This window comes from Chaetura pelagica, unplaced genomic scaffold, assembly GCF_000747805.2.
Source record: "Chaetura pelagica isolate M959 unplaced genomic scaffold, ChaPel_1.0 scaffold330, whole genome shotgun sequence".
Lineage (NCBI taxonomy): Eukaryota > Metazoa > Chordata > Aves > Apodiformes > Apodidae > Chaetura > Chaetura pelagica.
The window spans coordinates 1,430,511-1,456,952 of NW_009951918.1; the positions used below are offsets into that span (position 1 = coordinate 1,430,511).

The 26,442-nt window shown below is 39.4% G+C and overlaps 1 protein-coding gene across 1 annotated transcript; it reads right to left on the reverse strand.

Annotated features, from left to right (window-relative positions):
• Positions 1–14,878: 14,878 nt before the first annotated feature.
• On the reverse strand, positions 14,879–24,582 carry ZFAND5 (zinc finger, AN1-type domain 5). The gene is made up of 5 exons (XM_009994956.1): positions 24,427–24,582; positions 23,907–24,018; positions 23,679–23,776; positions 15,645–15,770; positions 14,879–15,411 (listed from the first exon to the last, which is right to left on the reverse strand). The coding sequence occupies exons 1-5, from the start codon at positions 24,575–24,577 to the stop codon at positions 15,263–15,265; spliced, it is 636 nt and encodes a 211-aa protein (XP_009993258.1). The 5' UTR covers positions 24,578–24,582; the 3' UTR covers positions 14,879–15,262.
• Positions 24,583–26,442: the final 1,860 nt, after the last annotated feature.

The following is a 26,442-nucleotide window of genomic DNA, read 5'->3' on the forward strand; positions in this document are numbered from 1 at the left end:
AATAGTTTGTATCTTGGAGCAGCAAAGTGAGTTAAGTGCTCAGCTGAGGAAACCATGGGAGCAGAGGTTTTCTGTATGCACTTATCAGTTTGGAATCAGTTTTCTGGGATACTAAAAACAGTAGCTCCTATAATTAATTCATTAAGTGTCACTTTGAGGGTATCCACTAAGTCTAGGTTAGGCTGTCAGCAGCAGAAAGTTGCTGCAAGCTAATGGTTGTTCAGTGGCCTCTGCTAACCAAAATACAACTGAATGAAAAGAAAAAGAAATAGAGGAAAAAAAAGAAAAAAGAAAAAAAAATTCACCCATTGCAAGCAAACACTGTTTTCACCTGGGAAATATTACCTGTACATCCTGCTGATCATATTAGGCATCAAGGTACCTTGAAACAACTCTCCTGCTCCTACATTCTACCTTTTCCATGATACCACAGAGGACTTCAGCAGCAACACTGATGACCCCAGGACCTTCCATGTTCAGGCCAGAAACACCCCACCTCTTTCCCATTTCTTTAAAAGAATTTATTTTGTAAAACAACTCCAAAGGGGAGTGGGCTCAGGAACCCCAGAGCTGTTGACAGCATCACGTTCTTTATGGGAAAAGCAGGTATGTTCTCAATGGCACACCAGCCCCTGCTTGCCGGATCCATCCACCTGCAGGGATAATTGTGTTCTTCCTTACAGAATGAAAGCAAAGGGACTGAGCTAGGTGTCCTGACAGTCCCGGGATCCTGGAGCTGATCACCACAGAAGTCCAGCAGGTTTGGCACTTTTGAGGTAAATTGTTGTCACCGTTTCACTCAGGTTTGACAACAATGCTCTCGATCCCCTCCCCCTCCCACTCAGGTAAGGAAGCAGAGACAGAAAAAGAGAGAGACTTGGCTGGATTGAAAACTAAACTACACAGCTTTAATTAAACACTAATGATAAAAGAAAATATATACAATTATATACAAATATGTTCAGGTATGTGCAAAAGCCTCTCACCATCCACCACCTCCAGCAACTCCCACAGCATCTCCTGAGCTGCGAACAGTCCCGAAAAGTCCCGGAGCTGCTGCTGGAAAGAGAGTAGACTGATGAGGGTCAGGAGATCTCGAGCCTGGGGGTCGATGGTGATGGATGGATGGAGTCCTCCCTGGACACCGGCCATGGATGGAAGAGAAGGGAAGAAGAAGCAGGAAGGAAGTTGTCTTCTGTAATCTCTGACCTTCCTCTGAGCTTGCGTAGATACATCGAATGGAATATCTCTGGCCAGTTTTGCTGTCTGTCTAACTCAGCCTCCTATGGGGGGTCATAGATCTCCCCGTAGTGGCTGAGCTGGCAGAGTAAAGGTGTGACCTTGGACACCCAGCAGTTAGAAAAGCATTCCACTGTTTGTTATCATTCCTAGCTGGAACACTCTGCTAGAAGGAAAAAAAAAAATATAATAAAAAAATCAGTAAAAGGAAAATTGGCTTCATCCTGGCTCAAACAAGGACACCAGGTCAGACCAAAGGTTTATGGATGTGCAGGAGGACAGCAGGACACAACACAAGCCTTCTCTCACACCCTTTCCCACTTTCAGCCAACAACTCAAAGGAGTTTAAAGTCAATATTACAACAGGGAAGTTTGGTTTAGCACCTTAATTTGTCTAATCCCTTTCTGAAACATTTTTTGCCCTATCCAACATTCAGTGACTGTGAGTCATACCTGTTCATTATGATTTAGGTGGGAAAATAATTTCTTCTGTTTAAACTGTCTGCCTAAACACATCCCTGCTTACCAGACTGCAGCCTGTAGTGAACCATATAGAATCACAGAAAGTTTGGGGTTGGAAGGGACCTATAAAGGACATCTAGTTCAACTGCCCTATCATAAGCAGGGACATCTCCAACTAGACCAGATTGCTCAGAGCCCCATCAAGCCTGACCTTGAATGTCTCCAGGGATGAGGCCTCCACCACCTCTCTAGGCAAGCTGTTCCAGTGATCCACCACCCTCATATCAAAGAACTTTTTCCTAATGTCCAACCTGAATCTGCCCTTGTCTAGCTTAAAACCATTACCCCTTGTCCTATCTTTACATGTTTTTGTGAACTTTCAGGCCTTTCAGGTATTGGAAGGTCACTGTAAGGGACCCCCAGAGAGTTTTCTTCAGGCTGCACAGCTTCAGCTCTTTTAGCCTATCTTCGTAAGACAGGTGCTCCATCCCTCTGATCATTTTCATGGCCCTCCTCTGGACACACTCCAACAGGTTCACATCCTTCTTGTGCTGGGGGCACCAGAGCTGGATGCAGTACTCCAGGTGAGGTCTCACCAGGGCAGAGTAGAGGGGCGGGGTCACCTCTCTTGAACTGCTGGCCATGCTTCTTTTGGTTCAGCCCAGGATACAGTTGGCTTTCTGGACTGCAACTGCACATTGGTGCCTCATGTCCAGCTTTTGATCCATTAATACCCTCAGGTCTTTTTCCACAGAGTTGCTCTCTAGCAGGTCTTCCCCCAGCCTGCACTGGTATCTCTGGTTGCCCCAGCCCAGGTGCAGGACCATGCACTTGGCCTTGTGGAACCTCATGATGTTCTCCTGGGCCCACTTCCCCAGCTTGTCCAGATCCCTCTGGATAACATCCCATCCCTCTGACACTATCAACTGCACCACCCAAGTTGGTGTCATGGGCAAACTTGCTGAGGGTGCTCTCAATGCCACTGTCAACATCATTAATGAAGATATTAGACAACACTGGGCCCAGTACAGACCTCTGAGGGACACCACTTGTCACCGTTTTCCATCTGGACATCAAGCCATTGATTGCCACTGTATGGACGTGGCCATCCAACCAATTCCTTACCCACTAAACAATCCACCCATCAAACCCATGTCTCTCCAACTCAGAGAGAAGGATGTTGTGAGGGACCATGTCAAAGACCTTGCAGAAGTCCAGATAGGTGACATCTGTAGGTCTTCCCTTGTCCACTGATGCATCACTCCATTGTAGAAAGCCAGTAGGTTGGTCAGGAAGAATTTGCTCCTAGTAAAGCCATGCCAGCTGTCCTGAATCACTTCCCTGTCCTCCATGATATCAGCTTTTCCATTATCATAATTGTCCTTCAAATTTATTTTTAAAAAAAGGAAGAATGTTTTGTGCTTCTTATCATTTTGAGTCAGATTTATCAAAACAATATTCTTATGTATTGATTTTGCAACTTGGTTTGACAGGGAAATCTTAGGGCTGGACAGCAAATAGCACATGAAGTTGAGTGGTTTTGTTTCATAGAAAGCATGGAGTAGCAGCCTGTCCCCCAAACAAAACAGACCATTCCACAGACCTAGAAGCCACAGCACTTTTTGTACATATTCTGCAGGGGCCAAACAGCTCAGGATTTGCCTGCTGCTGTGGAAATGTCTGGTGTTTCTGTGCCAAGGCTGATAGACCTCTTGAGTTGGGTATGGCTGAAGAAAGTGTCAGATTCAAGGTTGAATAGACTTTAGAAAAAATATTGTACAGCTAATGCACTCACCTTACTCCAAGATTGATTAACACTATCAAATGTCCATGGTTCCTTCCTCCCTGTACTAATGCAGTGTGTGGGATGAGAGCTGCTATGACAAAGAGAGCTGTAGCTGTATGCCAAGGCATAGAAAGAGGGGAGAGAGGCAAAGGGAGATTTTTTCCTTCCTCTCCAGTGGCCCTTATTTATGTAAAATCTAATTCTTAAAAGAGACCTTTTACATCTGAAAAGGAGTACAAGAAGAACATGTTTATTTTACCCTCCTAATAAGGACACTAGAGGAACAGGCACCATAGCTGGCAGTGTTGTTGTTCTTTACAGCTTACTTACCCTTTTACACTAGAGGGTAATATAGCATGGTCCCATTGTTTCTTCTGTCTTTGGAAGGGCTCAGAAAAGACCAGATGGATGCTGCTGCTCCTCTGCCAAGAGAGGGCATATGGTGATGTGCATGTATCTCCCTTGGCCTTGAGGATTCACCTGTCAGCTTTGCCCCTCTCTGAAAAAACAAAAGGCACTGCTGACTGCTTGCAAAGGTCTCAATAGCATACTTTGGTAGGCAGTGAAAGATTGCATCATATTGCTCAGCTCTGTAAAGTTTGTGTTGCTTTGGGAGAATTAAACCTTTCTACAGGCATGATTTTACCAATTACTTCCAACTTAAACAGCATGGGAAAATGGTTATACAGGGGAGTCTTGCTTGTTCAGCAATAAATGCTTCACCCTAGTTACTAATATTGCCTATTTAAATGTTTTGAGTTGTTCTGTTATTTAGCCAGGCTTCTGAAGTGTTTCTTGTGATATTAGTGCTAAATGCACTCATTGATCTTTTGCCTTTGCTGTGATGGTGACTTACCAAGTTAACTAAATTTCTACATGTTTAACTCCAAAATGTGGGGACTGAGCTAATGGATTTCAAAGAGTTATTTAATAAGTAGATTCCCCCACTGCTCAACAAATGCATACTAATAATAAGACAATATCAAGTATGAATATGATTTATGTGGTGTTTCTCACTGGCATAAACAGCTTCCATGCCCCCCTCTGCGTTTCCCTTGGTCCACTCACTGTGCCGAGGGTGGTCACCTTTAGAGGAACCATGGCATTTTCAATATGAAAATAAAAGCTGAACATGGCACCAGAAGTTAAAATATTTTTACCGTGGACTTTGAGACTTTTATATTAAAATTTTATCGTATAATCATGAAAGTAGAACAAATTCTTTCATTTATTGCTGTTTTCATGTCATATCACCTGAACATGACATAAAATTCCTGGTTGCAAACCTTTATAAAATAAAAAAAACAGACAGGAAAAAAGTACTTCCCCCTTTCCCTGTCAAGTAATAACTTCCTTTGTATTTTCCCTTGCTTGTTTGTGGTATTCCCCTTGCAGTTTGCATGGGCAGCTAGAAAAACCTTTGCTTTAAAATCTCACAAGTCAGGTCAGATATGGGCAATATTCATGCTGAAGTCCTATAAAGGACATCCACATATTGCAGAAATTCCATCTTCATATTTTTGAAGGAAAAATACCACTCTGAAAATCAAAAAAGGCACCTGAGACACAACACTCCCTCACTGGAGCAATCCACATGGCAGCTTGTAATGCTTTGTTTGGGTTTTGGTGGCACACTTGAGCACAGGTAAAAGCCAAGTCACCATCCCTTGGGAAAAATCAACTTTTCCTGACAATTGCACTGATTGTGGGTATATGAGACTACATTTGCTGGAGTCATGCTGGTGCAGGGTTGCTGTCTTGCCTCCATAAAGGCTCAGCTCCCCCTGACTGACTTCAAGCATTTTCTCCACCTTTTATGCACTTGTCCCAGCATTATGGGAACCAGCAGATGCAGTGCAACAGGCACAAATACTTGCTTCTTTAGCCATGCACCCAGCAGGGACTGGGTTGGTCTTGCCGCAGGCTGGGTTGGTCCAGGCAGGGCCTGGCAGCTGACTGCATCCACTCACTGCCAAAATCCCTCATCCACCATCACCATAGTGGTGTGGCACAGAAAGACCCTAGGGTGCTGTGAATAAACCTGCCCTTCCAAAAGCCTTTTGGGCTACTTGAAGTCCCTCTGAGCATTGGTGCTCAGTAGGATATAGTCAAAGAGGTCTGTTTTCACAGTGCTGGATCTTTGCACTAGCAGCACAGATAAAATACACACAAGTGCCCCAAATATTTACCTGGCCATGAAACGTTCTGCTACAAGCTGATGTGCCTGATGATTTATTTAACTAAGCAGATGGGGTAGCTTTGTCCATAGTTTGTAGCCTTTCAAAGTGAAACCTTAAGATGTTAGTTAGTTTCAACCTTAAGATGCCAGTTAGATGCTGGTTAGTTAGAGCCTTAAGATAACTCTGCCAGGGCTGTCCTGGCTAGCCTTTCTCTGAGCACGTTTTGTGAAGTGCTGGGACATACCTGGTGATCACTTTTGGACAAGTCAGCAGGGAGCTGAGGCACAGGCTACTTTTGTTGGCTGAGAACAGCTTTTTCCTTGAAGTAGGAAACAAAAAAGCTATCAGCTATGCTCGTGACTATAATGCTTCATACACAATTGGTTTTAAAAAAGCAAAAGCATGCATCTGATCTCTGAAAAACACTAGGCTTCACTTCTCAGCACTCAGACAACTCAGATGGGAGAGCAAGGGGAAGGGATTTTTAGATCCATCTCTCATGTGCAACAGAGTTGCACACCAGTGAGTTGTGTTTGAACAACACTTTCAATAAACCACAATGAACAGGTTCAGGATAACACAGGGATTTAATACAATCTTTTTGCCTGTACTTCACCTAAATTGTATTTGGTTAAAAAAAAAATACAGAGAAGTCAGCAACTTAACTGATGCTAGTAAAATGTGCTCTAAAAACAGGCATCATTAGCAGGAAAAAAAGTGGAAGTTATCCCACTGCTTAGGACTTGCAGTCAATAGTGACATTCCTATGTCAGCTTTTTTTAAAAATAGCCCTCTGTTTGTAGCCCCAAACAGAATATTACTTACACTCAGAAGAAGGCCATGTGTATATTAACTTTCTTTCTCCAGTACGAGTATGTTCTACAGAGATACATTCTTGGCATAACCTTTTACCGCAGTAAGTTAAAAAAAAAAAAAGAATGCTCCCCAGCAGCTTTTCAAATAATGTGAACTGCTTTAAGAAACCCACAGGCAGAGAGTTTGCTCCAGGCTGTTACAGTACTGCCTGAGGAGGAGTGGGATGAAATGGAAGAGGAAAGCTAAGGCCAGCTGAAGCTGCTGCAAGAAACTCGTTACAGCATGAAGGTGTTACTGGGGTCTGGGAGCAGAAATGTAATAGAGTATATTGCTACTTTTAGTTTGGCTTTGGCTTTGACAGTTGTTTCCTGAGCTGAAGTGCCAGGAACTGAAGATTTCTAATACCTTGATCAAATACAAACTGGTGGTAGGTGGATTTTACCCTCTGAAGAAGCAACCTGAAGTACACAAACATTTCGGGGCAGTGTTTGCTGTGAGGTAAAAATAGGAGCTATTACCTCTAGGCTTCTCTTGTTTTTGCCCACTAGCAAAATATGATGGAAGTGTGGATTGCTTAGTGCCTGCTCAGGTCCTGACCAACGAGCTGCTGCACCTCCCTGTCACTGGGGACGGCAAGGAGCTGTTGCCACCCAAGAGCTTGGGGGAAGTAGGGATGCAGCAGATGTTCCCTTGAAGAAAAAAAAAAAAAAGAGCTGGGTTTGGAACCTGGCACTGACACTGCCGCTTTATGTACCCAGGGACAGTTTAGGACATGGAAAATGTGCTCCTCTTGCTGAAAGATGGGTCTAGTCTGCACCTGGAGCATTCACAGATATTGTACCTCTGCTCTTGGCAGCGCAACTCAACCAACCTCTCTGTCATCTGTGGTATTAAAGTATGGCTTTTTAGCTTGGATCTCTTAGCCAAAAAATAAATTAGGGAGCAATGCATATGTTAGGGTGGAGGAGGTAAAAAGCTAAGGCTGTAGGAGATTCAAGCAGCTGGTGGCAGCAGCCTGGAAATACGGCTCAGCTGAAGCCAGGACCATAGGGCTGTGCCCTTGCTGACCCCTTTCACGCTTTGTCCTTGCCTCTTTGCACTGGGGACAGCAACCCTACCTGCCATTGTGAAGGGCTCTGTGAAACAAAAAGGAAGAGGATTGTAAAAGTCCTAATGTTATTATTGTTCACTCATATAACCTTTGGTCTCCAGCAGCTATTTGCAGATGAGTGTTAAATGCCCCTGTTTACTGAAGGCTGTTTGACACTATGAAATGAGTCTGTGCTGACCTGTGATTCACCCTCATCAGAAGACAAACCATTAAACACAACTTCTGCTTACGTGAAACACTGAGTAAATTGACTTGTACCTCAAGGCCATTTCCTATCATAATATGATTTCCAAACTCTGGCTTAGAAAATCTTTCTGAGAAGCCAGTGAACTATTCCCACTGACAGTTCTTTATTTATTGCCAAGTGCTTACATCTAAGACACTAAATTAGCTATATCTGCAAAAATATCAAATATAAACCTATTTCTGCAACCTGCAGGTTAAGCGATTGGACTCAGCTAGCAAATCTTGAAGCCAGATTGGCAAATGCCAACCTTTGCATGATTGGTACATGCTTGAAGCTACCAGCCAATCAGTCTCCACACTAGAGACTGAAACTGTGGGTCTTCAGCAGCCCATATAAACCTGTCTGGGATAGTTTCACTTGTCCTGCCTGTCTCTGCCTCTTCCTTGGACTAAATCATACTTGACAAACTTTATAGAAGCTATTATGGTGACTGAACTGGCAGCAAAATGTCCAAGTCTTTGGTCCTTTGGTCTGAGGTCAGCAAGAAGGTAAGTTTCTAGTAGAAATACACAAATCTATATGGATATTATGCATCAGGCAAGTCCGGTATACCAATCAAAGGAACCAGCTCAGTCTTACTCTGAAGTCTGTAACCAGACTGGAAAGGATAAAGATTTTTCCAGGGTCATAAACCTACTTTCCCCTCAGAAATCCCATGCTACTTAAAATACAACTAAGGAAAATCTACTTTAGCCTAATCCTGTTTAAACCTAGTCTGACCTGGTCTCCCAGAAGCATTATCAAAGTCAAACAGTCCTGTGCACAAACTGTTTCACAGGCTCCCTTGGGAACTCAGGGCATATCCATCATGTGCCCAACTTCTCACTGACCTACTAAAGTAAACCTCCTTCAATTCTACAGTAAAAATTGTGTCAGCTCAAGAGTAGATAAACAGGAACAAGGAACAGTGAATTTAATTGCTTTTCTTTTCCTCAGATCTGTACTAGAGCCTCAGTGATATTTCAAGTGATGACTCACACTGGGACTTCATCCTGTCTTGCTTTATTGCTAAATCGCCAATCAGGCAAAAAAAAAAAATTAGAGGGGCACTGCAGGTCCCTGGATAAGAAAGGTCTGAGCTGTCAGGAGCATTTCTCCACCTACCTGTTTGCCACGCAGTAGCCTGGCAAACACCTTGTGCTTCTAAAACCTCTCTCACAAAAGAATATACCAAAAATCTGGTATCACCACCAAAATGTTTTCAGAAAACAAAATGCACTAACTACATGTAAAGACCACTGTAAATGAAATTTGAATATAAAATCAATCAATAAAGAGAAGTCCAAATGCACATTTAATGACATATTTCATATACTCGGTAAAGGACCGAGGTACCTACGGTTGCTGTGGGAAAATGAAGCTGACAGTGCTGCTTGAGCAGGGCCCCATACTGAACTCTGACTTCAGTTTATCCTTTAGGTCACGTTGCCTCCATTTATATTGATTTCATGACTGTGCCGCCAGAAGGAGCTATAGAGAGAACCTGGAAACACAAAAACCAGGAAGAGCAGGTTAAAAGTGGCTTACCTTCACCAGTGCTCACAGCCCTATAAAACAACTTCAGAAACCTGACAAAACCCTCAAAGCATTTTAAAACTGTTGAACAACAAACCAAATCATGGTGAGGCTGGCTGGTTCTGGGTATGAAGGAAAGCAAAACAAACTCAAATGCAGCAGTGTTTTAAGGTAGCTTAGCAAGAGAAGCAGTGAGCTGCTAAGGTGCCGAGTCCACTTATATAAGGAAATTTGGCTATATTGTGATCAGTGACTAATTCTTCCCTTGGATTAAAACGTTTTTCATGACTAACGCAGCCTTGGTGGTTAATTTAGCAAACATGGCCCTGGTCTATCATTAAGGAAGGTCATCTTATGCTGATATTTAAGCTGATTTTATGCAGAGATGAGTTTTTAACTACAGTATTTGACACTGCACATATCAGGCTTGAGTTCAGGTGAATCCTTTGAGATATGGAATGTTAACTCGAAGAAAGGCACTTTATATTTTAGCTATAAAATTCCTTGATACACATACAATCCCCTAGAAATATTTTTAAAACAACAATCAAACAAAAAAACCCCCAAACCCCACAAAACAAGCCATGCACAGCAATTAAAAAAAATAACAACCTGCTCCACAGTCACAGAAATGTAATAGAAAAATGTTGTCACCTGTGTATGGATTACAAATGGCATCGTGCTGCAGTGGTAGTCTTTTACTATTGGAGACATCCTGAAGGGAACTCAAAAGGAGAGAAGGGGCTCTGGAAATGCCTTTGCTTGGCATGGGCCATGGGTAACCTCACTGTGAAATGCCTACAGAGAGGGAGGCAGGTCACGCTACAATCCTCTCAGATGCCCATGCAGTCTGTTAAGTGCAAGACTTAACCTGACTTGGGTCAGGACTAATTACACAATGTAGTCTACCCTGCATGCTTGTACTCAGGTGCAATAGTATTAAAATTATCCTATGTACTTTTTATTTTCCCCCCATCATAGATAAACAAATCTGAATTTGTGATAACCAGGCTTATTGCTACTTGAGAATAAATGCTGTGAGCTGATGGTAGATGTAGGGAGAAAAAAGCTAGGACTACAAAGAGGTTCCGTAAAGATATAGGTATCTTTCTCAGGGGGCTTGAGACAAAATAACAGTCATGTGAGAAAAACAACTTCCAACATTGCTACTGTAGTGGCCATAAGCTTACAGGAGAAAAACACACACTGAAATGAAATTGGCGTTAGAAATATCTGTTACCTACATCTTGTCATCTAGTACAAAAGGCAAAAGGCAGCTTCTTCAGGAAGCTGTGACTCCAGTCATTCCAATAATCAACACTTTGTTTTTTTAAATGGTACAGATTTATGCCTACACAAATAAGCAATCAAGCCATGGTGTTTTGACTTGTCATTGTAGGTGTTGATTCTTGCATTTATTTCAGAACTGCCATCTCTTAACAGTTTTACACCTCTAATTTAATATAATTTAATTTAAATTGCAGACTGTTGATACTCTGCTATTTTGCATCCCATGTGCCAAGACCTGCTTCTTCTGAATTAAATGTATGTCAGAAACCTTTCCCTTGGTTCTGTTTTAGTGTGCTGATGTGCCCTGTCAAGCACAAGCAGTCTCTGCACTTTCTTCACTCAAGCCAAAAAAACCTAACCCTGTTTCTTCTTTGGTGACCACTAAATTACCACTACAATAGGCAAGTTAAAGGCTGAACATATTCTGCAGAAGACTTTATGGTAAATTAAGGAGCAACTCAGCACTGTGAAATGGCATTCATAATTCTCTTCTGTTAGATATTGACCTCAGTGTGGAGATAACTAATTCTCACTGCAGTCACAGAGAGAACTTTGCTCCTAGGTTGTTGCAACGTTTCCACAGATCGTCACTTGTTTTTTTTCCAGCCCTGGTTTTCTAACTGTTCCCCCTCAGTTAACTTTTTGGGTTTGTCGGTTATGAATTCCAACGGCATCCAGATACTTTCAGATGTACTGCCAGGGCCCATTGTGTCTTCTGAATCAGGGCACAGTCCATCACATTTTCTGTGTGTTTAAGTATCATTACAGAAAAGATCAAGGGAGTCAGTAATAAGTCATTTGTGAGAAAATACATTTTCATTGCTCGGCTGCCTGAGAAACTAATAAAACAAAAACCACATATCCATAAAGAGCAAAGTTCCTTCTCTTACTGAATCATTGCTACTTAATATACCTGGATACCTGAAACAAAACAATTTCCTTATTTGTTGTGCAATTTCTCCTTCAAATACACGCATCAGGTTATACTGTGGAACTGTCCATGAGTGCTGAGAAACTGACTTGCATTTTGACTCATCATAGACACCAGACAAAAGTCAAATCCTTATTAAGTATCTTTTGAGAGAATGAGACTAATAGACATGACAAATACAAGCATCTAATGCATGCCCTTATACTTGTGAATAACGACCTTCCAAAACACGTGGCAGAGTAACTGACGATCAGAAGCACATTTTTCAAAGGGCTAAACTGCCAGGAAGATAGTCAGGGCTTCTTGACCCCATGGCATCTTATGCACCACAATCAACCAAGTCATCTGGCAGCTCACTGGCCTTACAGCAACAGGTCAGAAAAGCTACAGGAAGCTTGTCAAAATACCCCAAACTGCAATAAAAGCTGTAAGAAAGTTTGCACAGAAGCCTATGGAACATAGTATGTGCAGCTGTAAAGTGAGCTAGGCAAGTATTTCACGTATGCAAGATTACCTAACAGTTTTAGTCACCTAGCTGATTTAATTTCATTTGTTAGTATGTTCCTTTTTGTTCCGTAACTAAAAAAAGTCCCCATCATCTGTTAAACTTGCTTTGGACAGAGAAAAACTTTTCCTAGAATAGTGTGTTTATATGTAAGCTAAGAAAATCTGTCTAACAGCCAAACATTAAATGAGTATCAGTGTCATGTGAAGCGATCACATTTCTTTCTTGGAAGATGGGTATACTATTTGTAACTGTTTGCCACAGTAAACTGAAAGAGCAAATTACAGAGGCTTTATGAATGGCTTGTGTTTAGACCTAAGACCAGACTACTCTTCTCAAAGTATTTTTAATACCACTGTATTGAAGCTGACTGTGCCATGGCAATTAGCCATCTACTTTAGGCATATGTACCAGTCTTCAAATGCATGGCAGGAAGCAGGATCTGAAGGAATCTGCGTCTACATTTTTACCCTGCAAGGGAAAGTGCACCCACAGTGTTTGCATCCAAGTTGAAATACTGCCCCCACACCCCTATTTTGACATTACCCGCTCTTTTTATATTATAGGCAATATATAATTATTAAAATAATGAAGCTCAGGGGACTTTTCAGACTTACACCCTAATGCAGGCAACTTACATACAACATAGTCCATTTTACAGAGCAATGAGGGACTTTCCATTCCACACTTTCCTGCATCTATCTACTGAGATCAATTATTTCAACAGTTCTTCACAAGGACAGCCATTCTACAGATGAAAAAACAGAGAGACTAAGACTATCATAAAAATGAACTATCAGTATCAGTACTGCTACCTGTCCTGAAACACTCTAGTCATGACAGTATCACATAAAAGACATTCTCCTCAAATATTCAGCTAGAGGGTATTCTTAGGTTCAAAAGTTAAAAAACAAAAAGCAAAAAAATAAAAGCATTTTGTCTTGCAGTGTAGTAGCTGATTTTGCTTTAATACAAAAGGTAGAAAAATTACAATTTTGGTGCTTCAAAGAAGTTCCATAAATTGAGTTATAAAATTAATCCTGGAAAATGAAGTCCCAAAGCATGCCTGTGTTCTCTTATTGGGAGTATTGTACACAGTGGCTGGTATCTTACAATGTAAGAGCTTGACTGGTGAGATATACATTACCATTTTTGATAAAGCAATTTTCATGCATTATCCAGCATTGAAGATGTCTTCCTCCAAAGCAACATGTGCTTTGTGCTCTGTCCTCACTGGAAAGGATAAATCTGGCAGATGTAACATCTGTATCTGTATGATGACCCTGGCAATTACTCAGCCTAGGTGTGCTGATAAAGATGTGGACAGAATGAAAATAGTCAGTGTACTGGCTCAATTATAACAGATCCACTGAAAAGAAGTTTTGTAGGCCAAGGAAAATAAACCTTTGAAGTTAACTGCTATTGCTTTCCCTTGCTCTCCTTCAGCATCTTGTTGTTTGCTGGCATTTTTGTCAGGTCATTAAACAGTTACATGTATTCTACCTGCTCATGTAAGCTACCTTAGAAGTTGGTATACCCAAATAAGAAACAATGACACAGACAGGCTTAAGCATAGAGACATCTATAAGCACAGATATAACTCTGATAGATCTGTAACTTTGCCCCTCTACCTCTACAAGGTCACTTTCTGACTATAGCAATAACAAATGAACTATCACAAAAGGAAATATTTCCTTCTGTACATGATTTTTATTATTTACATAATACAATATAGCATAGATGCTGAGTAGCATGATTATGTGCAATACATAAATATGAACTATCTGTACATGTTTGCATATCTAATAACTCAGAACAAAGTTAAATGCAAAAAAAAACCGGATGCTTTTAATAGTAAAGTAAAAACTAAGACTGAACACCGCAATAGAACTAAGGTTCAGGAGTAGTGCCTTGTGTACATACATAACTATTTACAGATGATAACAGGTATTACCACAACGCTAATCTAAACTGTAGTTGTTTATATAAAAAACACAAGTTTCATACATCACAAAACCCCCTTCCATTATAACACAGAAGTGATATTACCAGACAAGCATCAGTGAAGTATACTGCCTTTTCTAGTTGTTATTGTACAATGCTGTAGATAATGCAGCCCATGCAATACACCCAAGAACACTACAGTCCTACATCCAAGTACAATTAAAAATTATAAAGCAGCCCTCCAAGAGTGGTTCCAGCTACAAGTGAAGTCTACAGCAGCCATTTTGGCTATGGTTTTCCATGCAGAATGGTGCAATTGCTACATTTAAAACTAGAGAAAATTAAGTCCTAATACTTTTTTGAACTCAGAACACACAGAATGTAAGTAGTATATGAATAAGAAACTGCTCTAATACTTCAGCAACTTACTTAGACGTGATGCTTCATAGAACTCCAGTGGTATGATTAAAAAAATGTGACTTTTTTTGGTAAACCAATCTTACAATATTGTGCTATGAAACATTTTAAGATAATCAAGGAAAAGCAAACAACTCAACTGCAGGCCAGTTCATAAACTCCAAGCAAGACATTTCCTTTGGGAACCTATTTAGTTCTATAATCAGTATAATCTCTCTCAAAACAGTTTTCTTCTCAATATGTATCTGACTTTTTCCATTCTCAGTGCAATTCATAAGCAACTTTCTTAAATATGGCACCAATCCTTATCTTATTGGGATGGTGGACTCCTCTATGTAGCTTTCATTCTGCTGGAAAACACAACGGAGTGTGGAAACTAAAATTAGAATGAGATTTTAAATCACAGAAGTAGACTGCCAACCTTTTTGATGTATTCTTCTCCAAAACAGGCACGACACTAGCCAGAGATTATATACCTCAAACACATCTCACAAGGCAGATCTGTTGCAACCATGCAGACAGCATACATCTGTTTGGCATGTGAACTAGAGAGTCTGTCCTCTCTGTGTGTATTCCTGTGGAAGTTTCTGATCATCCAATTACATTCTGATGAGGGCATGCATATTTTCAAGGGCTGTATCTATCCAATTTTGCCTGTAACAGACACTCAAACATTCTTAAATATCATTAAAACAGACAAGACTAAAAGTAAAACTTTGGAGAACAAAGGAAAATGGCCATGCACCTGCTCTTTTATGTTTTCCTAGGATATATCAAAAACAAAACAAAGTCAGTCAGTCTTTTAATGAGCAGGTTAACTTATATTCTCTGGATTTTTTCAGCCACCACAACTGGATTCTCTTTCCTGATTTTTGCTGCAGCTTCTGCTTTGTAATCATATGGGCAGTTATGCTTGTCAGAATAACGGTGAAGTCCACAAAACAAGTTTCCACATCGGCAGTCAAATCCTGTACAAAGAAAAAGACGCAATGTCACTAGGGTGCTTCATATTAAATAAAGCTGTAAGTTAAGGGCTTAGTTGCTGCAAAGACAGGTCTTTGCCATGAGTAGACATACAGAGTAAGAAAAATGAAGAGCTGTACTATGTTGTTTGGATTCTAAACAACCAGGTAAATTTAATACTACAGATATTTTCTTAAGTCATAGACATATGTTCAAAATTGACAAAGTATTCTCACACCTGTAAGGCCAACCTTCTTTCTGCACATGAAACATCTGTTCTTCTTTGGTTTGGGTAGTTCAGGAGCTCTCTCTTCACTCTGCGAAGTACTAGGCTGAGAAACTGATGGGCTTGGTTGAGTAACAACTGTTGAAGCAAGCAAAGGAAATAAGGTTGAATTGCCTTTTCTTGACTTCACTAGCTATTCAAGAGCATTTATGCATTTCTTAAGGATTAATTTCGCCTACTAAAAACCTGAATGTTTTTTGTCCGAAGTACTTAATAAACTAGCCTATGAAAATACAAATCAGGAATAGGGATTTTTAGGTACTCTATTCTTCCTTTTTGACTCTACAAAAGACAACAGGATTTCATCCAAATTTCCATCAGCTAGAGAACATAAGACACTCAACTTGTTACACCTGTACAGGTGTATATTGGTGTTAAGGGCTTGGAAAGTACTCCAGAAATTCCATGTACATATTTAATTATTTTTTTTTAAATCATATGATCAAGTAACATTTAATCCAAATAGTAACTACTGTCAAGGCTAAAGTTACTGAACAGAGGGGATGCCTGTACAGAATTTAATAGTAACAAACAAAACTCAAGAATATGATACTATCACAGTACTGGGTTACTCTGCCTCTGCAGTTGTCAAGTCAGACAGCTAAAACAATCCACCAAGACAGCTAGCAAGCCACTGATTCTGTCACAGATCCAGAACACAGCTACAAAGCAGTTCAAAAAAGCCCTCATGTTTGACACTTCCAGCAATTTAAAGAACAAAATGCAGATTTACACTTGAATAGCTGCATTTTTGTACTGTATTCAGCTTCAGTGTTCAGGTAGGTATAGTCAAAATGAGTAACTTTTCAGTTATCCTTCTCACTAACACCTTCAGACAAAACTCAAGACATCACTTTCTGAAGGACAAAAATCCATCCTTCTGCAACCTTTCATGAATCTGTTCCTTTCGTTCAAATTTTTTTTCCAATCAAACTTACAAAAAAAAAGTATTTTATTTATATCCAAATTGAAATTGAGAAAATCTAAGAGGTGTGTTTGTACACAACTTTAACACCTGCTCCTGGTAGTCTGTAGACTCCCAGCTGTATGACAACACATATTGTTCTAAAATTAAAAAAAACAACAAAATGCATTCCAGAATAAATGGGGGGTATATAAGCTTTATGTACTTGTTATCAAAAAATGGGTTTGTATTACCATGTTCATAGGCATTCTAAAATACAGCTCGTTATTACTGGTAACACCTAAAAAGCATCACAATTTACTGCTCAACAAGACAGCCCCCAGTCAGGACTTCAAATAAACAAGAAGTGACAGGCTCCCAGAGGTTACAAAAAACCTTCAGTACTCATAATAAAAATAAATAAATTACCTATACATGACATTATAGCAACAGTCCTGATGAAGAACTAAGGCCGTTTACTACCTTATTTTTTGTCACCTGCACAGACCTGTTTTTAAAAAAAGTTTAGGAAGTTCAGTGTCAGTGCTCTTTTGTCAAGTCTGAGGGCTTAAAAAATGATGACAACACTAGCACTACAATCACTACTGCTGTTGGTATTTTTTGGAGTAATTTCTGCTGCTACTTTTGTTTGAGAAAACAATTTTTCTTAAGTCTTAAGGATTAACATTTTCTACATAAAGACATATGATTCTCTGAATTTGTCCTTAAATCCCAAGAAAAGCAATGCTCAGAATCACTTAATCTGAATGTGTGTAAACAAAGAACAGGTTAAAAACCAGCAATATCACAGTGTAAACTTATTGGACACTGTGCCCCTTGGCCTTAAGAAAACCAAAAAACAAGTATCTCCCAAAACACATCGTCAAACTCCTTTTAGATTTGTTGTGTTGCTAATTTGTTTAAAAATTAAATGCTCATTCTAAGCCATGGAACATGAAAAAGAAGAACCAAAGCATACTTTGCAATTTTGCGTATTGTCAGAGGAAAGCCTTAACTCCATCAGAACCATCTTATGAGTCCTGGGAGCATGCATGTTGCTTCAATCAGATGCAAAAGAAAATGCAGAAGAGGATAATCAACACTGACCTAAATAATTAAAGTCATGCTCAACATGCACCAAGAGATAATAAAAACAAGAAGAGAAGCAACCCTTATGACTGCCTAACATGCTGAAAAGAAGGCGGAACAAGGAAGTGGAAACGGCAACTTCCCAAGATTCACCAAGGCAAAGAGCTAGCCTAATAGATCACTGTACAAACACTGAGAACAAACCCACCTAAGGGAAAATGTTACAAGAGACTACAGGTATACTTCTTCTTTTGCAAGCACAAACTGACAACTGGCAGGCCAGAAACTGGAATTGATCCTAAAAAACTGTACAGGCACATTTCCTGGAAGGGCTGCTTATCTTTATCTTTCCCCCACAACTAACACAAATTCCAAGAAGGAAAAGCAGTACACTATCTACAGTAACAGGCACTAAAAGGTCCCAAGACATGATGGGACGTAGATCTCTAAATCCAAATTAAAATGTTCAAATTTATTCTTTTTATGCCAGGAGATTTAAGTCTGATGATGAGTTTTTATCATGTTAAACCTTCACAAACATGCTTCTGAATAATGACTTGGACAGATGCAATGCTGCCTACCCTGCCCCTTACTTAAATCTGAATAAAAATACATTTTCATCAACCTGTGGCTCAGATGAAAAATACCGTACATAATAGCTGTTCTGTCTTGACAGCAGGAGTCAATATAGATACATCAGTTAAATATCTTGACAGCAGCTTCTTTTAGCACAGAAGCAATATCAATGGGGTACGTACAACTCCAGTTGTCAACATATAAAGTTAATTTTATGCCAGAAATCAGTGTTAATCATAAGGCAAAGTGCTCCAAATGATTGCTCTATGATCACCATAGAGTGAATAACTGCACAAATTCTGAAAGGTGGAAAACAGTGGTTACTGGTACCTGAAGAGCTGCTTCCTCAACGTGTGTTCAGCTGAAGCAAAGCACTCACCACTAGAACAGGTTTTAGCACTTAAACAGAATTCCTGTTGACATGTACCCCTCCCTCTTCACCACCTTGGTAATTTTTCTTCCCAACCTTTGCCTCTTGAGGTTACCCAATCAGGTTTACTCAATTTGAATTTTACCAAACCAGTTCTACTATTACAAAGGCAAAAAAATTAAGAGCAACAGATTTCCAGAATTAGGTAGGTCTATATTGATTATTATTTTGGTCTTAAATTATTATCTGTAGGCACTGTAACATGCATTACCATCATGCACTAGGAAGACTATCACCAATCCGCTAGGATAATAAAGACTAATGTAATCCTAGTATTAGAGAGGGGCCTGAAAACACACCCCATGAGTCTCAACAGAAGGCACAAAGAAACAGCAAGTCCACTGATCAGACAAGTTAGCTCCATGCCACAGCATGACAGCTACTCAACCTATACACAGAAACGTCCTACAAACGAGAAAACAAAGTTCTTCTCAGACCCCAAAGTATTAAGCTACAGTGACTATGTGGGACTGCCACTCAAAATTAAGACACTATAAAACCAGCTTTTTTCCTTATATAAACATGTACAGCTACTGCAAAAGAAGCATGCCTACTGCACCTATTTTCCCACTAAGATTTTACACTGGAAAGGAACAAATCCAATATTTCAACTGAATAAAACATTATGAAAATAAAGCAATATTACTTTTAACCCTCCCCATATATAAAACCAGAAAGGCTTATCAAAGTAACAGAAAGAACTTCTTAGAAACTTCTCTGACTAAATAAAAGTTAACCAAAATAAGGTATAAACAGCTTAAACAGCATGACTTTCACAGTACTAGTAAGTGGTAAGCAAAACAGTAGAACAAAGTCTTAAAAGCAAAAGGTGCATTGAGTATCTTTACTGTTACATTAATACAGTGTAAAAATACCCTCCCATCAAAGGATCCCACAGGAATATGGTTTAAGTTTTCATGGCCATCAAGTTAATGTCTGTGGTATACTACTGTTAAAATACTAACAGCATCCTATGACCAACTAGCACAGAACCAACAGCTGGGTCCCCAGACTTATTTTCCAAGGCAGACAGCTTCATGGTTTAGAAGAGGCTGATGGTTCTGTTTCAGAACTGTTTCAATCAGGGATGTCTACTGAAGCTACAGCAGACATGGGAAACATGAAGATGAGCTATTCATTTTCAACATAAGACAGTTGTTACATCAGACAATTATACCAACAACCACAAAGGAATAGCAACATGTTAAAAGAGTGATAGCAACATGTTAAAATACTATAGCCACGTGTGAAAACAAATCAGAATTAACAAGACACTCATTACAACAAAATCTGAAGAATGTTATATAGTGACCACCTTAAGCCTACCATCTCTCATGAACTGGCATCTTACAATATTACCTGAAATACACTGTACACATCAGACAAAGCAACTGGTTCTACCATAATATATGTATAGATAATCCCTAACAGGGTCTCAACCTGAATGCAGGACAACTGCAAAATAACTCTCTAATTACGCTGGCTTGGTAGAAAGCCAAGAGACAAGTAAGCCAATCACCATTGCCTGCTGTCTTCTGAAGCTAATTATTTCAGTAACAGAAAGAGTAAGCTACACCATGAATGGAATTATGGAGTAAGCGCACAGTATCTGGGTATTTTTAAAAAGTGCATTTGACACAAGATCATAATGGGTTGAATTTCTGGTTCTTTATAAGTAGTGCTGCTCTGCAGCTGTGGCTTTACAAAAATCACACTACTCCCTAAGACAGAGCTATTACTGGGTTTAAGAAAAAAACAATAAACAAACCCCAAACAACTCCACACCTGTGATACACATATTGATACTAATTAGATCTGGAAACACTGATCAAGCTGATTGGAGGCTCCTCATTCAGCATGGTACTGACCAAAAAAAGCACAAGAAAGTGCTAAAAATATGCTCTAACATGAAACAATTATTGTTTAAAATAGTTGTTTTCAGAACAGTTTATTTTTAGTAGTTACTATGCAACTCAATTCTTTTTTGTACAAATCTTTTATTTCCATTTGAATAACTGCTAAAAAAAACAACAAACCACTGTTTCTTAAGGAAAGGATCCATTATGCCTCACCAACTTGGAAGATACTGTTAGTGTAACACAAGGAAGGAAAAGAGTTCGCTAGGATTTGCACCTAGTTCCTGTAACTTAGCACAGCAATAAAGCAACTATGAATCACATTTCTAGAATGCTCTGGGTATAGTCTGACTTTGGTCAAGACTGTATTAGAATTCAATCCTTAGCAAAAAGTTAACAAGAGTATCAAAATCCTATTGAAAGTATTCTGGTAAATAGCGCTCACTTACGAATTTGAGTTTGAACATAAAGGCCTTTAGATATTTCTGACTTACGAGCTGTTAAAACACTCAAGTGCACTGGACACATGCCACTGTTCAATTATAAAATAGCAATCACCAAGTCAAACTAAGGAACTACAAGTTACAAGAAAACAACACACTAGACATGTGAATTACAACCAGCTAGGTTCGTTATAGCCATTATGCCTCTTTTTCTTAAAAAGTTAAGACATAATTGATCGTTTTATCACTGGATTTGTTCTGAATGAAAATCCAGGTTGTAAACTCTACTTGAGCAAAGGAAAAAAAAGAAAAAAACAAGCAGAAAAATGCAACCACCACCACCACCAATTTAAAAAAAAGCCTTTTAAGCGTAATTGGTTCATCATTCTCAGCTTCACCACCTTCTCAAGTCAGTTGCTTCAATTCCAAAAGTAAACAAGTATAATTTTATGCTGCAGACTGCTAAAAACAGAAAATTAGTTGGCCAAATGTAACTATATTATTAACTTTCTGGCTTCTAAGGGAAATATCCAACATTTCATCTGCTAATGACAATCTGGCAGAAGAGAACGTGACTTCATACTGTCGAAGAAGACATAAAAGGAGAGCAAGCTACACTGCTTGAAGGCTACATAGTTTGATCATGATCTGTTATTGTCTGATAGACAGTTATGAAATTCAGTTGCTAGGATCAGACTGTGCTTGCAACTAGGCTGTATTTTCGTGACCGTAGCATTACACCTCATAGACAGTATGATAAGCCAATGCAAGTTAGTCGCCATTGTTTCAGGTCCTCCTTGAGAGGAGACACTAAAACGTATTGGATGCTGATGGAAAAAAGAAGAAAAATGCAACTAGTCCAAATGTGACAGGGATTTTCATTAGGAGTCTAGAACAGCTTCTCCTGTCTGCAAGACAGCACTCAACATGCCACTGAATGCAATCAACACTATTTTAGATGTCCAACAAACACTAAGAACAGTAAATAATGACACTATCCTATGCTGTCTACAGTCTATGTCAAACCCTAATACTTAGGAACTCGGGTGCTGCAGCAGCTGAGCCTCTTTCACAAGGTTACGGTATGTACTCAGGCAGGCAGTTTTGTTCCACATTTTTTTTCCAGATGCTTTAAAGTTCTCTGGCAGTTTTTCCCCGTGATCTCTACACAAACTTTTGACAGCTTTTACTGTGATATTATTTACAGTACCTAAGTATCTTCAGTGGCTTTTTGGATTTTTCCACCTATTCTGATCAATAGAGTGCAGTGTGAACATTACCTATTACACAGATGACCCACAGTACCTGAAAAACACGCAATATGTTAATAATAACAACTCAAGATTGTTGTTCACACCTGGCAATGTGACAAATTCCTACTGCCAGTTCTATTAACAGTAAAGTCACCTACTACTTCACTACTGCTACCATTTTTTGTATTCCTCTTTCCTGCTTGCAACATATCAGGTAGAAATTCATAACAAAGCCAGATGGGTTTATAAATTTTGTAGCAAAGTCTGAACTATTTCTCAGTTGCATACAGAAATCCTCTGTAGGTGACATTAGTTTCACTAAGTTAATACTTCCAAAAATCTCCTCTCAGTCTATTCATTATGAAAAACCCTATCCTCTAACTGTATCTTAGCTCGCATCACAGAATCTGAACTTAGCATGACTTACTGCAAATTTTAACACTGTCTGTACAAATATAGAGAAATTAAGTATCAGGTGTTCAAAGCAGACTTTGCTTTCAAAGATAAATCTAGACAAAAAAAAATTTCTATACAGTGCAGAGTAGCATCTTCTGCAATTTTCACCTCACTGACTTAATAACTAAAAAAACGGATTTTTTTCTTCAGCTTGAGTGAACAGACTTCCTACTAAACATTAGCTGTTAGTGTTTTTAAGACTGTTTCAGAACTATTAAATTAATGTGGATATGTATAAGCACAGAACAGGTGTGTTAAGATATTAATTGGAACAAATTTATATGAATTTAAATCACTCACTAGTTGTAGCCAAGAAAGCTGTTCTTTCCTGCTTTCCTCCAATAGTAGTTTACACTTTATTTACTACAGCTGAAACCTTCCAGTACAAGATAAAAACTTTTAAATTGACAAGTCACACCCAGCAATTAAGGCTGCAAGTACCCCACAGTTGCAGAACAATGTTTTGCTTGTATTTAATGATTACTCAATTAAATAACTTAAGCAGTTTTTGTCATTATTCTTAAATTACACATTGCCTTCACCCACAGCCTCACTCTTCCATAGAATGGAATTTATTAAGAACTCCTTTCTCCAAACACAAGCCATTTTCAGTGCCATGAGTCAGCAAGAATTGTACTGCTAGATAATAGAGAAATCTCAACATCTTGACTTCAAAACTGAAGACCTTGCCCAAATACAATTTCAGAGTGTCTCAGTTTTAAAAACAGGGGTTTGGGGGCCACCCTCACAAGTATAATTTCATTTTTTATTTACTAACATTGAACATGCATCTGAAAACTATTGCAACATGAGACCTTTTTTTGATTCAGATGAGAGCATACTCAAAAAAGCATCCTTAAAAATCATCTTAACAGTTCAAAACTACCACTAACAACAGGGTATGCCTACTCTGAAAATAAATAAACCCTCAGCCTCCACTACGTCACCAGTTGTACTCAGTGTTACTCTACAAACATACCTGGCTCGGTCTCTGTTTTCGGTGGTAGTTTTTCCTCTCTTGAAATGCTCATTTCTGTCATTTGCTGCGTTACAGGCAAAGCGGCAACAGGCACATTTCTGTTTAAGTACAGTGGAACACATAATTTGTTAGTTTGGCATTCATAATAAAAGCTTCAACTGTCCAGACCCATTAAACAGCTACATCTTGAATTACTACTGATACATGTACCTGATACCATCATCTTACCTTGATTTTTCAGATGTGCTGCCAGCAGCACCTTCACAGTTGTTTAAGCTACTGTCTGCTCTCTGTACAGATGCAGAGTCTGAGGTAGGACTGTTTGAACCACTGGCTGTTCCTATGTAACAGGAATTTGACAAGTCAGTCATGAACAAACTGCAAAATATAGCCAAGTATTCTCATATTCAGCTATGAGCTGTCTGCATACAATCTTCCCTGCTACTGCATATTATTTCTTACTTAAAGACAGGCTATATCATTAACAACCAAACCACAGAAATTGTATACAAATAGGTTAACAGAAGAAGTGGAAAAGCAAGTTCTGGCTGAATGCCAAGCAGGAGAGAACACATCACATAGAAATGTATTTTTATCTTTACTGTGATTTAAAGCAGTATTCTCGTTGATACTGTTTTAGTACAAAGCTTTCAGAAGTTCTCCTGAAAAACATTCTGAGATTCCCCATAATCTGTTTTACTTTAAAAGAAATCAGAAAACCCAAAACCAACCCACCGTGCACCCTTACCCATTGGGCTGATTCTGCCACTATTCTGCTGACGCTGAAGATGCTCTTTGTAGCAAACAGAACACATCCCATTTGTCCTAGGATTTCCATAAAATCCACATCCTGTACTACACAGCATGGGTCCTGGGGTCTGGTTTGTCTCCTGAGTCATCTCGATGCTGTAAATAAAAGCAAGAACTGCATTAGATGCTGGCATGTCACCAAAATCAATTATAGTATCATAGAATTATAGTATGTCAGCTCACTCTGCCCTCCAAAAGTGATATCAGCATTCTTAAAGAGGGTTATATGGATATTAACATACCATTCAATACTGCAATTTTACTGCTAAGTAACATCATTACAAACCCTTAAGAGACAAGTGTCATCATACTAATACTGAGTAGTAATGTACTTGTTGGGCACTGAGCTACATGTACAGGTTATGACCAAGTCCAATTAGACAGTGAAAAAAGCCCTTTATTACCAGACTGAGCATTAATAGGGATAAGCAGAATAAGCAAGACAAAGTTCATGTCTACCAAACAGTTCTTGCAAATAACATAGCTTCTTTTTTTCCCCAACGCCAGTAGATCTAACATTACTGAAAAAGTTGGATCTTGCATGATTTCTTTGTTAATTCCAGTTTTAGCAGTTCCTACTCTCACAATACATTTGTCGAACAGAATAAAAATCCTTTAAATATTGGCAGCAGCCATTTAAGGTCTGTACTCGTACCTTTAGAAGGAGTTTCCAAAACAAGGTCCTGAACACTGCTTAAATTGTGTATGAAACCTGATACGGAGTACTAACTGGCAACAACATGTGCACAATGGGCCCTTCAAACCGTAAGTTTAGAGCAGGCCTTATTCTTCCAAAAGGAAAAAAAACTTCAAACTGTTGAGTATGTTCAGCTACACAGCCTACACGTTTAAAAAAATAAGCAAAAAATGTCAGTCAAGTTCTTTAATACAGTTATAGCAAGACTCTGGGCCTCCCAATGGCAGACAACGCTAACTCTCTGCCATGAACTGCAGAAGCTGGGAACCAAAATACTTCACCTTCATTGCTGGTTAACCTCTGTCAGGCAAGGTTAGTAGAAAAACTGAACAGCAACCAAATGCTTGATTCCCAAGGGCAATAAAATTGGAACACAGTAATCAAGCAATCTGCTGAAAATTGAGGACACTTAAGAATACTGTAATCTTCCTCCCATAACTTAAATTTACTAGAAGTATTGTACCTGGCAGCTGGAGACATTTTAGTGGTCTCTAGATTTCTGTCTTCCTATTCAGGAATGGTCACAGTAAGACTCAGTCACAATAAGTCTCCTTTTGGAGGAGGCCAAGGGGTCACCTCATTGCAGCCTATGGCTTCCTCATAAGGGGAAGAGCTGGGGCAGGTCCTGATCTCTTAACTTCTGTGACTAGTAACAGGACTGGGTGAAATGGCAGGAAGCTGAATTAGGGGAGGTTCAGGTTGGTTATCAGGAAAAGGCTCTTCACCCAGAGGGCAGCTGAGCAACTGGAACAAGCTCCCCAGGGAAGTGGTCACAGCACCAAGTCTGCCTGAGTTCAAGAAGCATTTGGATGATGCTCTCAAGCACTTGGCGAGATTCCTGGGGTGCCCTACACAGAGACAGGAGGTGGACTCGATGATCCTGATGGGGACATTCCAACTCAGCATATTCTGTGGTTCTATGTTTATAAGAGATATACGACTGCTGATGCTTTTGAGAAGTTAAATATGCAGAGAGGAAGTTAATTACAGTGTACAGGGAAATACACTTATTTTAACTAAGAAAACCCACACTCTAAGTAGTGAACTTACATTCAACTAGTATGAAACTGCAACTGACAGCTGCCTTTGTCTAATTAAACTCAGTTTCTGGAATCAATGTAAAACAAGAGCAGGAGAAAGTAAACAAGCAAAATCCATCTGCTTGCCTGCTGGTGGTCATGAAGCCTCATTTTCCAGGTACAGATAGTTGTATTATTTGTGTCTTTATAATACTTTCACAGCATACATAGTTTCAAG